The sequence below is a fragment of the Cervus canadensis genome, chromosome 7 (genome assembly GCF_019320065.1).
Source record: "Cervus canadensis isolate Bull #8, Minnesota chromosome 7, ASM1932006v1, whole genome shotgun sequence".
Lineage (NCBI taxonomy): Eukaryota > Metazoa > Chordata > Mammalia > Artiodactyla > Cervidae > Cervus > Cervus canadensis.
Window position 1 is genome coordinate 82,808,027 of NC_057392.1, and position 13,249 is coordinate 82,821,275.

The 13,249-nt window shown below is 36.4% G+C and overlaps 1 protein-coding gene across 4 annotated transcripts in view; it reads right to left on the bottom strand.

The window, feature by feature from the left end:
* RSRC1 (arginine and serine rich coiled-coil 1) overlaps positions 1–13,249 on the bottom strand; it is a 402,045-nt gene that overhangs the window by 79,987 nt on the left and 308,809 nt on the right. For 2 of the 4 annotated variants that reach the window (XM_043473905.1, XM_043473904.1), the window contains exon 7: positions 1,066–1,134. The exons of the other annotated variants lie outside the window; for them this stretch is intronic. In XM_043473905.1, coding sequence (XP_043329840.1) covers positions 1,066–1,134 — 69 coding nt within the window. The remainder of the gene's footprint in view (positions 1–1,065; positions 1,135–13,249) is intronic. 4 annotated transcript variants of the gene reach the window in all.

Consider the following 13,249-nt stretch of genomic DNA (forward strand, 5'->3'; position numbering starts at 1 on the left):
CATTGTGAAAAATTCTCAAATTTCAGATTTAGACAGTAGCACTCAAAAACAATAGCTGGGAAAGATTGAGGGCACGAGAAAGGGACGACAAAGGATGAGATGGTTAGATGGCATCACCGACTCAATGGACATGGGTTTGGGTGGACTCTGGGAGTCGGTGATGGACAGGGAGGCCTGGCGTGCTGCCGTTCATGGGGTCACAAAGAGTCGGACATGACTGAGCAACTGAACTGAACTGACTCAAAGACAATACTTTGGAACACATTATCAGGCTTCAACTCCTTGAAAGCTCACAGAAGAATTAGTTACTCTGCTAATTAGCCAACAGAGTGATATGATTACCAGTCCAAGTGGATCATCAACTTAACTGACTGAGAAAGAGTTGCCTGGATCTTGCTTTAAGCACTGTGATTTACGACAGTATATATAAAGCCTCTGAGAATGAAAAATGTACAATTTTCACTCACATGCATCACAGCAAACTGAAGGATAAACACAGTTTGTTAGGGGAGATAAAAATGTGTTAGATTTCTGTGTGTAGTATTTTTAGGGGGTGGCTTCAATGCTATTCAAGGAAATAATCTACAAAAATTATGATGAATTTCTTAATCTGAATTATAACTGACATTTCTGACATTTCCTAATTTATTGTTCCATCTTAAGAGCATTTTTATTTAAAATCTTATTGGCAAGGAGACTTTTCTTCATCACTGGTAAAATATTTCAAAATGTACCCATAAGATCAATCCGTTTTTATGACTGATTTTGATGACTTAAGATAAAAGTTGGAAGAAACTCACACCAGTTCCGCTGTATGACTTTGTATCTTCCCTCTTTCCCCAGATGCTTATCACTAGGATGCTTCTAAACTAACCTTACACTAGCAAACATCAGTGTCCAAGACACTGAATATTGTGTAATATTGTGTCATAGTTTAGGTTTGTAAAGTAGCAGGAGGTACCCCTTAAAGCACTTAATGATGTTTTATGCTTTATTCAGAGAATCACGCCAAATAGTGACTCTTCACTGTGACTGCTTTGAAACAAAATGAATACATGTCTTTACCTTCTTCCTTTCTTCTCTTTGCTTCTTCTTCATTTCTTTCTTTGGCTTTCAATGCTTCATCAGCTTTCGCTGAAACAAAAACAGTAAAATTTCTGTGTTTATTTTATGCCTACATTGTGAAAGAAAATACTGGGAGAAGGAGAAATAAATTCATTACATATTTTTTGTGCAGTAGCCAGAAGGAAAAAAATGGCTGAAAATCTGAAATATACCTTTTACAATCTTTATTCAGATTATTTACAATATTTATTTAGAATCTTAGAGGCTTAGTTCAACATAATCTCTGCATCAGAAAGAAAATGAATTTAAACAACATACGTCTAATGATGGCATAAAAACTGGGAAAAACTGTTGGTCATTAAAAGTCATCTGACTTGTCAGTGAAATGTTATCTGTTTTAAACTTTGGAGAAGAGTTAAGCTACAATCCACATTTTAAATATAAGAAGCTTGCCATATCTTTGGAACAGTATCAAATTAGGTAGCGTATTACTTTTTTCACTGCATATCATAGTAGCAGTTCTTTATTCATGTTATGACAGCATTTGGTAAAAAGAATCTTTTTCCCTCTAGAAACCTCTTCCCTTATTACTTAATTATCTACTAGTTGCTCAACTGCAGGGGTTTTCAAACACTTTACTACAGATGTTAGAGAAGATTAAAAATATACAGCACAGTAACAAGGGACTATCAATATACTCTGTAAATTAATTAAATTTCTGTTCCAGCACATCATTTATTCCAAAGCATTAACGTCTCAAAGGAGCGATTCTCCTTTATTGCCAGCTTACTGCCTGATGAGTGAACTAAGTGAAAATAAGTCTCTAATAGCATTATAGTTGATGAAATATTAAGTTAAAAAAAGTATTGCCTCGTCAAAAGAAAAAGAAATCAAACTGTGCCAGCATTAAACTTTGGATGAGTCTTTATTATAATGATAACAGCAATGTAAACAGTGATTTAAAAATTAAACACACTTACTTTTCAATTTTTTGCTGCATATATTTTTCCTATGCAAAATCAACATATCCTTTTGAAGTATAAAACCTGGCTTAAAGAGTAATTTAAAGAAAATACACAGCACATACTTAACTATTTTTCTTCAAAAGTTTGATTTTTCTCACTGTCAACACTGACACTTTCTTAAAATATAAAACTTATATAGTGGTGTTGTGGAGTGCTATATCCAATTACACAGACATCTGTTTCCATTTACAAGCTTTAATACATACTTAGACATACATACATACTTGCATTTAAAGTCATGAAATATTAAAACTTTTATGCCACTCTGTATCATTGCAAGAATCTATTAAATTAGATAATAAAAACAAACCACCAGTAACTCTAAAGACTTTTACTTCATTTACACTTTATTCTCCCTGGTAGAAGGACAAGGATAATAGAAATTCCATTTAAATTCAATTTTGGTTATATGTGTAATTGTAGATATACCCCTTGAGTCATGTAAAATGCTCAGCTTATGTTTCTTTCAAATTATCCCGCTCAGATTCACATTCTACTCCTTACAACCATCTTCAATATGTATTAGCAGAGCTCATTAGACTGAAATTTAATAATGCAAACATCAGGTGGATTTCAAGAACCTCCATTAACAACGTAAGATGGATTGCTTATATATAGCTCTTGGGCCAACTGGGCACAATTTAAATTCAATAAACCACCCTGCCTAAATCTGATTTATCTATTTCACTAGGCTGGTTTGTCCTTTCTTACTGATTTGTTGGGCAATTCATTGGAATATTGTTTTATATGGTTTTCTTTAAACTGCAAATGGCTGCTGTGCTGTGGTTAAATATTTTATGTAATTGAGCTTCACGATGTCAATCAAGATTCCAAAGCAAGTGTTTGTGTGTATAAATTTAAAAAAAAAACTTTGAATTATGGAAAAATATTAAAAGCACATTTGAAAATTTTTATCAACAATCAATACAGATATGTTCTCTACAAAGGATATCAATGAACTCGAATAAAATTTATTTATTCAAACTGAGTCATTAAGATCAAACTCCTCCTCGATTACTAAGGGAATTTGGAAGTAATTCCAAATTATTTTTTTCCTTTCTCACTGCTTTATGGTATTATTGTTTATATGTGAAGAGGGAAGAATATATAGTCATTCAAGACATGACTTAGTTTATCCTGAGATTTCTAATATTCTGTAAAGGTGGCACATTTTGTGGTGGCTAAACCACAAAATTTGATACCAAAGAACAACTGGTAAGTGGTATGATCTATTCTTATAACTAATGATCAGTCCTTTTGGATTTTACAGCAGAGCATTTACCAAAAGTACTTATATCTTTCACTAGCCTTGCACATAACTTCCAATGTCTTGGCTCTTCCAAACTCCTCAGGCTATGGGTGCCCTCCTTTTTTTGCTTCCTTCCCTACCCAGCCTGAACTCCAAGATTATCATTTCAATTCCACATTTATAAACACCCTCATTTCCCTGATTCCTTTGTTGCTGTGCTAAGCTGCTACCAACACATCTGACCATTTTTACTTTTGCCATATAAGCTCACTACAAAATGGTATATAAATGTTATTGACTATAACGATTTAGAAATTATCTGGATCCTTCCACGTTGCTCATTCTTATCAGTATCTACAGCTGATTTCTGTTCTTGTTTCCTACAGTTTACTAAGCTTTCTCCACCGGAAGTGCCAACAATCTCACACCAGCTCCCCTGACTCCCTTATATTGTCTCAGCTTCACTCCCATTCACCTCTAAATTTTTATGTGCATCATTCCTTATCTCTTCTTTTTGCCTTGTTTCAAAAAGTAAATCCATCCACATATGCTTTAGAAACTATTCCTTTCTGTATCCTTTAGGGTTCTTTCTGCTTCTCAAGGTTCAAACTCACTCTTCTGTATCCTCAGACTATAAATACATTCAAGTCTCACAAATCCTATACAATATTTGCTCTTCTGTCAACCAAGTTACTGCCTTTTCTTGTTCCTGTTAGATTTTTGCCCCAAAGCTTTTGTGATGGTCCCTCCAAACTCTATCATAGCCAAATCTAATGGTTATTTCAGCTTTATCCTGTCATCATCTCTACATCTTTTTTTAAACAGCTAACCAACCACATATTTATTAAAATGCTTTCCTAATTCTAACAATTCTTTGTCAGCCTTTTCTGGATGCTGTCTCTTTTACCCACCTTTCATTTCTTGGAGTTCTGTTGTTAAGCCGCCTTGTGGGTCGTCTAACATGTAATCTATGTGTTTGTCATAATTCCAGTTCTGGCCTCTTTTCAGACAATCAGAACATTTTCCCCAACTATTTCCTGAATACTTCCACATAGATATTTCAAAACTGTGTCCACAACTGAACTCATAATCTTTCCCTCAAACTTGATCCTCTTTCCTTGGTATCTGCTGTTTTCTCTCTCAGATTAGAAACCTTTGTGCCACTATCCTCCAAATCATATCCTCATGCAGTACAGACTGACCAGGAGTTCCATCAGATTCCACTCCACGGATTAACTCCAGAATTCATCCAGTCCTTTGCATTTCATTACCAATATTCACAGTTAGGCCTCATCTCTTGTTACACCGAATAAAAAAGGAGCTCCTATTTCATCTATGTACTTTTAATAGTGTCCGTCTAATGAACTCTTTATATTATCACCAGAGCAAGGAATGTGTTCCTTTTATGCATCTCCAGCAGCAAGCACAGTGATATCTAGAACATAAAATGCTCAATAATTACAAAATAAATAAATCTAGCATTCTAAATACAATCATATCACACTACCTCTGAAGGTACCCTGTTGTGCATATGAATGTAAATCCAATCTCCTTAGCATGCCATCTAAGGACTTTCACAGTTTGATCTCAATGAACTTTCTAGCCTTATCATTCACCATTTTTTTTTTCCCTTCTCTTCGCCACACTGAATTAGTTCCCTAAGGATTGAACCTATGTTCCCTGCAGTGGAAGTGCAGTCTTAACCACTGGACCCAGGGAGTTCATCATTCACCAGTTCTCTTTCACCACTTCAAGGATGCATGGCCTTGTGGGACCACGCTGTGTTCTGTTTGTATTACCATGCCTTGTTCTTGCTGGGGTGCTCACCTCATTTTCTCGTTGAGAAAATCTTGCCAGTTTTAGTTCAAATGTCACCCTCTTCTGTGAATCCTTCCCTGATTAATACTCCTTGTCTTCAAATGGATCTGACTGCTCTCTACTTTCTTCTCAGGCACTTCACTACCTTCCTTAATGGAATGAACAACACTTTATTCCTACAGGAAAGAAAATATTCTTCTCTTTGAGTGCAGCACACAAAGTGTGACAGAAATCCTTCTTCATGAGACTTTATGCAGACTACATTTTTCTAGTCTTTCTTGTAGAATTTACTTTCATTCAAGCCAATGAAATGTGACTATAAGTGGAAGTGTATCATGTTTCCATACATGGCCCATAAAAAACTCTCACACAATCCTCAATCTCTTGCCCTATCCATTGGCTGAACAGAGGACCAGTGGAAGGACAACCACAAGATAAAAGAGATTTCGTCACCAAATTTCTGCAAGGAGCAGTGCTTTCCTAATCTCTTTCTCCTTTGAAGACATGATCCCATTTACTGAACAAAACAAAGAACATGAATATACTTGCAAATGAATAAAAAGAGGACAGAAGTATGCATGGAAAACATTTAATTTACTAGCCTAAGCTTCTGTGGCAGAGCAGGGTTTCTACCCAAACCCAACAGGTGTGCCCTATATTATATTTGCTGTTGTTTAGTCAGTAAGTCACGTCCAACTCTTTGTGATCCCCATAACTGCAGCATGACAGGCTTCCCTGTCCTCCACCATCCTCCCAAGTTTGCTAAAGCTTGTGTCCATTGTGTCAATGATGCCATCCAACCATCTCATCCTCTGTCATCCCATTCTCCTCCCACCTTCAATCTTTCCCAATATCAGGGTCTTTTCCAATGAGTCGGTGCTTTGCATCAGGTGGCCGAAGTACTGGAGCTTCAGTTTCAGCATCAGTACTTCCAATGAATATTGAGGATTTATTTTCTTTAGGATTGACTGGTTTGATCTCCTTGCTGTCCCAGGGATTCTCAAGAGTCTTCTCTAGCACCACAGTTCGGAAGAGTCAATTCTTTGGTGTTTAGCCTCCTTTATGGTCCAACCCTCACATCTGCTTACAAATAACTGTGAAAAGATGAGAAGCGAAAGGCAAAGGAGAAAAGGAAAGATACACCTATTTAAATGCAGAGTTCCAAAGAATAGCAAGGAGAGATAAGAAAGTCTTCCTTAGCGATCAATGCAAAGAAGTAGAGGAAAACAATAGAATGGGAAAGACCAGAGATCTCTTCAAGAAAATTACAGATACCAAGGGAACATTTCATGCAAAGATGGGCTTGATAAAGGACAGAAATGGTACAGACCTAACAGAAGCAGAAGATATTAAGAAGAGGTGGCAAGAATACACAGAAGAACTGTACAAAAAAGATCTTTACAACCCAGATAATCAAGATAGTATGATCACTCACTTAGAGCCAGAAATCCTGGAATGCGAAGTCAAGTGGGCCTTAGGAATCATCACTATGAACAAAGCTAGTGGAGGTGATGGAATTCCTGTTGAGCTATTTCAAATCCTGAAAGATGATGCTGTGAAAGTGCTGCCCTCAATATTCCAGCAAATTTGGAAAATTCAGCAGTGGCCACAGGACTGCAAAAGGTCCGTTTTCATTCCAATCCCAAAGAAAGGCAATGCCAAAGAATGCTCAAACTACCACAGAATTGCACTCATCTCACATGCTAGTAAAATAATGCTCAAAATTCTCTAAGCCAGGCTTCAACAGTACATGAACCATGAACTTCCAGATGTTGAAGCTGGATTTAGAAAAGGCAGAGGAACCAGAGATCAAATTGCCAACATCCGCTGGATCATCGAAAAAGCAAGAGAGTTCCAGAAAAACATCTACTTCTCCTTTATTGACTATGCCAAAGCCTTTGACTGTGTGGATCACAATAAACTATGGAAAATTCTGAAAGAGATGAGAGTACCAGACCACTTGACCTGCCTCTTGAGAAATCTGTGTGTAGGTCAGGAAGCAACAGTTAGAACTGGACATGCAACAAGATTGGTTCCAAATAGGAAAAGGAGTACGTCAACGCTGTATATTGCCACCCTGCTTATTTAATTTATATGCAGAGTACATCATGAGAAACACTGGGCTGGATGAGGCACAAGCTAAAATCAAGATAGCCAGGAGAAATATGAATAACCTCAGATATGCAGATGATACAACCCTTATGGCAGAAAGTGAAGAAGAACTAAAGAGCCTCTTGATGAAAGTGAAAGAGGAAAGTGGAAAAGTTGAAACACAACATTCAGAAAACTAAGATCATGGCATCTGGTCTCATCACTTCATGGCAATTAGATGGGGAACAGTGGAAACAGTGACAGACTTTATTTTTTTTGGGTCCAAAATCACTGCAGATGGTGACTGCAGCCATGAAATTAAAAGATGCTTACTCCTTGGAAGAAAAGTTATGAGCAATGTAGAAAGCATATTGAAAACCAGAGACATTACTTTACCAAAAAAGGTCCATCTAGTCAAAGCTATGGTTTTTCCAGTAGTCATGTATGGATGTGAGAGTTGGACTACAAAGAAAGCTGAGCACCAAAGAATTGATGCTTTTGAACTGTGGTGTTGGAGAAGACTCTTGAGAATCCCTTGGACTCAAGGAGATCCAACCAGTCCATCCTAAAGGAAATCAGTCCTGAATATTCACTGGGAAGACTGATGCTGAAGCTGAAACTCTAGTACTTGGCCATCTGATGTGAAGAACTGAGTCATTTGAAAAGACCCTGATTCTGGGAAAGATTGAAGGCGGGAGGAGAAGAGGATGAGATGGTTGGATGGCATCACCAGTTCAATGGACATGAGTTTGAGTAGGCTCCCGGAGTTGGTGATGGACAGGGAGGCCTGGCGTGCTGCAGTCCATGGGGTCGCAAACAGTCAGACATGACTGAGTGACTGAACTGAACTGAACTCACATCTATATATGACTACTGGAAAAACCATAATTCTGACACTATGGACTTTGTCAGCAAAGTGATGTCTCTGCTTCTTAAACACTGTCTAAGTTTGTTATCGCTTTTCTTCTAAGGAGCAAGCATCTTTTAATTTCATGGCTGCAGTCACAGACAGCAGTGATTTTGAAGCCCAAGAAAATAAAGTCTGTCACTCCACTTCTCCCATCTATTTGTCATGAAGTGATAGGACCGGATGCCATGATCTTCATTTTTTGAATGTTGACTTTAAGCCAGCCTTTCCACTCTCATCTTTTACCTTCTTATAGAGGTTCCTTAGTTCCTCTTCACTTTCTGCCATAAGGGTGGTGGTATTTGCATACCTGCAGTTGTTGATCTTTCTTCCTGCAATCTTGATTCCAGCTTGTGCTTCATCCAGCCTGGCATTTTGCATTATACACTCTACATGTAAGTTAAATAAGCAGGGTGACAACATACAGCCTTGATGTTCTCCTTTTCCAGTTCTGAACCAGTCCATAGTTCCATGTCCGCTTCTAACTGTTGCTTCTTGACTCGCATTCAGGTTTCTCAGGAGGCAGGTAAGGTGGTCTGGTGTTCCTATCTCTTTAAGAACTTTCCACAGTTTGTTGTGATCCACACAGTCAAAGGCTTTAGCATCGTCAATTAAGTAGAAGTAGGTGTTTTTCTGGAATTCTCTTTCTTTTTCTAGGATCCAATGGATGTGGCAATTTGATCTCTGTATGCTTATAGTCCATCTACAAAGTGAAAAAAATTATTTTCTCAAGATAGTGAAATTTTGTGATGTTCTACTGTCAGTTTTGGAAGCCAGAGAGAAATGTTCTAATGAACTGCAAATAAAAGCATCTAGCAAAATGTATTTTCCTGCTTATTTCAGTTTAAAGTAATTTCTGGTGCTTCTTAACACTAACGGTAAGAAAATGACCAAGACACTAGGGTATTTCAGAGGCACGGCCATGTCAAAATATTTTAAGTACCTAATGTAAAACACGGTGGTTTATAATCAGGATACTAGTATTCTATCTGGCATTGTCCATCCCATCCTTCACATGTATATAGACTTTTCTGAATTAGCTATCAACACACATTAGAGAAAGTTTTCAAATATTTTTTTATTTCCACTACATTTACCGTGGCACATATTTACTCAGTTCAAACATTTTCATATGCTTACCAAAAAAGTGTGAGTAAAAGAGACACGATGTAAGCAAACAATTAAGTGTCATTTCTCCCCAAATTCTAAGTACAGTAAGGTATTTTATCTAGGTAAGTTATTATTATACATATTTTATTAATGAAGAAATAAAAGGTCCAAGAATGTTAAATAACTAGCCAAAGGTCAGAATGACTAAGATTCAGAGCTTGTAAATGCTAGTTAAATGCTTTTTAAAAGTCTATTTCTTACTTCTTCACTTGCCTTGAAGCAAAGTAACCAAAATTAGAGAATAATGAACTGCTTCCATGCTGTTTACTGTTTATGGAGAAATTGTCTATGGAGAAACGTTTATCTGAATATACTTTATTCAAAATCACATGCAAAATTTGAAGAGGCCTCTTGCTTCGTAATAACCATTAGTATTTGTTTGCCTTATTTGTTTCATATATTTAAGGTGGTTAAAAAAATATATCTAGAGAGTTTCTCCTCATAGTACTATGTTAAATCTCACAAGCATTTGAGGCTGGAGCAAATTTCAATAATTCTGAGATTTCATCCACATGACCTTCTACCAAAATACAGTAGATCTTCTAAAGTGATACAGTGATTAGTTCTAGCTATTAAGTATGATTCGGATCCCAAAGTGTTACATAGTACCATTTTTCAATAATTCTTGTGTCTCTTGTGTTTCACAAATTTTTGTGTCACTGCAGAAAATGATGGCTCTAAGTAAGAAACAGCTGAGTAAACGCATTACTAATTTTCATGCTATGTGTCTGTGAGAGAGACAATTAGCAAAGAGTGAAAAGTGACATTTACATTTAGAATTTAATTTCCCCTGTTGATGGTTAAGGCAGTTTTCATTTTAACCTAGAGAAGAAAAACCAGGTGATGGTAAAGTTTAGTTCGGCTGTCCCAGGGTCTCTTTCTAGGTCTAACAGAAAGGGGAGAGTGATAATAAGTGTCTGTTGGAAGAGGTACAAAGGTGTAAATGCTGATATAGATTTTCAAATATATCAGCTCATCTGTTAGCAAGAACTACTATTTTTTATATTTTTAATGCCTTGGTAGGAAAAAAGTATCATTGTTAGTAGAAAGAAAACAACATTTAATCATTAGCTTTTAAAAATGGTGGTGGTTGGTGCTTCATGAGAAGAAGTTTATAAGTTTATGTGAGAAATTATATTAGTTTTGTATCAAGGGTGGCATATATACCTCAAAATAAATAATTATAAATCTAACAACTTGGTTGAAGAGGACGAAAGTTTTGAATTCAAGGAAATGATCTTACTACTAATACCACACTTGCAAAAACCTTATTCTTCTTCACATATTTGTAAACAGCAACCCCCAGAGGTTTCTAAAAGTCTAGAAATAGGAACTTAAACATGACAAAAGAAAAAGATACTTAGACCATAGTGTATTTGTATTAGATAAGAAATGGTTAAGAATGACTTTCAGAGAGAAAAATTATGATAAAAAATGTAATGTTAAAAGAATCCTAATAGGCTGTTATCTTCAAGGTTTCCTCAGATGTTATTGCTAGGTTTTACCTCTAGTTTTTGTACTTATCTAGACCATAGCACAGCAGAATAATCTAAAAACTCACTACTTAATACTATCAAAATCATTTATAGATTTACAAATGAAAACAGCTGCTGCTTCCGCATATTTAAAAGGCTTATATAATTATGGTTATAATACTAGCTTTTGCAGTGCCTCTGCCTCCTTTGCATAGAAAAGAGATTCATTAATTGTAAGTTCTTATTCCTTACCAAGTTGTACCATTAGTAAATACTGCCAGGGACTTTTTTGGTGGCCCAGTGGTTAAGAACCCACGTGCCATGCAGGGAACACAGGCTCAGTCTCTGGCCCGGGAGGAGCCCACAAGCAGGGGGACAGCCGAGCCCGTGCTCCACCACGAGGAGCCACCGCACTGCAACTGGAGCAGCCCCCATGTGCCACAACCAGGGAAAGCCCACACATAGAAATGAAGACCCAGTGCAGCCAAAAGTAAATAAACAGACTCAAGATAAACATTTCCAATACAAATGGTGACAGAGACAGACATACTGTCTTGCATGGCTTAGAACAACAAAAAAAGTGTCCATGTAAAAACGTTGAGTCATTTCCCATATTTGAAATGATTATTCTGAATCTGCCTCAAATAGCATCAGGGTCAATAGTGACTACAACTGAAAAACTATTTTACAAACATGAAATTGTAATTATTGCATAGCTATTGCAAAAAAAGCCATCTTTCAACATTAGTAAATGCTCTAAAAATATTAATTTTTGCTAGATCACCTTACAAGCAGGTTTTTTTATTAGCTCCTTCAAGTGTCCAGATTTACAAAAAAGATAAAATAGATGACAGAGAAAATTCTCCAGCAGAATACTGTACCCTAGTCATTGAGCTAAGTGCTGAAGACTGAGAAATAAAGAAGTTTAAATTAAGACAGGGAAAAATAAAACCAAACACACACACCTGTGTACAGGTACTCTGGAAGTAACAAAGAAAGAGGATATGATCGAGGAAGACTTCCAGGGAGAGGTGATACTTGGGCTGCCTATTGTAGGATAACTTAGTTAGGAGGACAGGACAATCATTTGGTTCATGAAATCTAAATGAACCAGCTCAATTATATTTTATGTTTCATTTTATGGTTACAATCCAGTTCAGATGGGCCTTGGACTAAACAGTAGTAGAAAGCCAGGAGGTATGCTGTCAAAGGATCCAAGGAGGGACATCTGACCAGAAATTAGTTACCTAAAACAAATCTAATCCTACCAGTACTGCTTAATAAAGGATAGCTTGTTCTTTTTAAGTTAAATTATTAAGTCGGAAAGTCATGAATAGACATATGACTATGTCCATAAAGGGTGCTGTCTACTGCCAGGAAGACTCTATCAATTTAAAATAATCACAAGTCAAGAACGAAGTAACAGTACAAATCACATGTGATCCATATTCTCAGAAAATCATCAATGTCTGAAGCTAGACAGAATCTTCAAGATGACACATGGTATGTTCCATGGCATACTAACTTCTCACAATTCCTCATTTAAATAAGGTTTCACAACATTGGACCTTAGACTAGACACAGTACTGAACCTCTCCTCCTGGAAAGCTACAGTGCTCATCAACAAATTAAAAGCTCTGAGATATTTTGCAGGTTGAAACATCTGTTTAACATAGTTTAGCCTGTGTTTCCCCAACTTTATTTTACTAAAGAATGATTCTTTTCTTGTAATATAAATAAACAAAGAACATATTTCAGGAAATGCTAATCTAGTCTAATGCTTTCATCAACTTATTTTAAATTTTCCCTAACTCCAGTTTTTAGGCATAGGAGTGCTTTATCATTTAATATTTTTTCTTTTTCAAAAAAACCTCCCATTTGAATATCTGGAGACAGAACTATGACTTCCAGAGCATAATTATCCTGAAGTCTAGAGATGATTCTTTAACACCTCATACTTTAAGTTATATAATAACTCAAAAGATCATTTATATTTACTTCTACAAGTTGTGAAAACAGTAATAGTAATACATGGTGGTGATGGTGAAAAATTATGGATATTAAGATGTACAAGGAGAGTTTTATTTTAAACAGCTTGTGTTGTAATGTGTGAAGTCCTACAGCCTTCTGCTGGGCTTATACATCTCTTCTCCAGTTGCGTTGATGTCTGATATTCACACAACTTCCCATTCTGCAACCTGAATAAACTGCCTAGCCAGGGTAGTTCGAATGTCATTTACTAAAATCTTAAGGACAAGTTTTTAAAAATTGAAAACAGTCCAATAACAAAATGGGGATACAGAACTGCTGTGATGTCCAGTCTCTCAAAGAAAAGCAGCACTAGATTTTTTTTTTCTTTTTTACAGAATGCTGATAGGGAAAAAAAAAAAATAACTTATCATTCTGGTTTCTTTGACTTATCACACATCCATCAACTGGATGTCAGTTT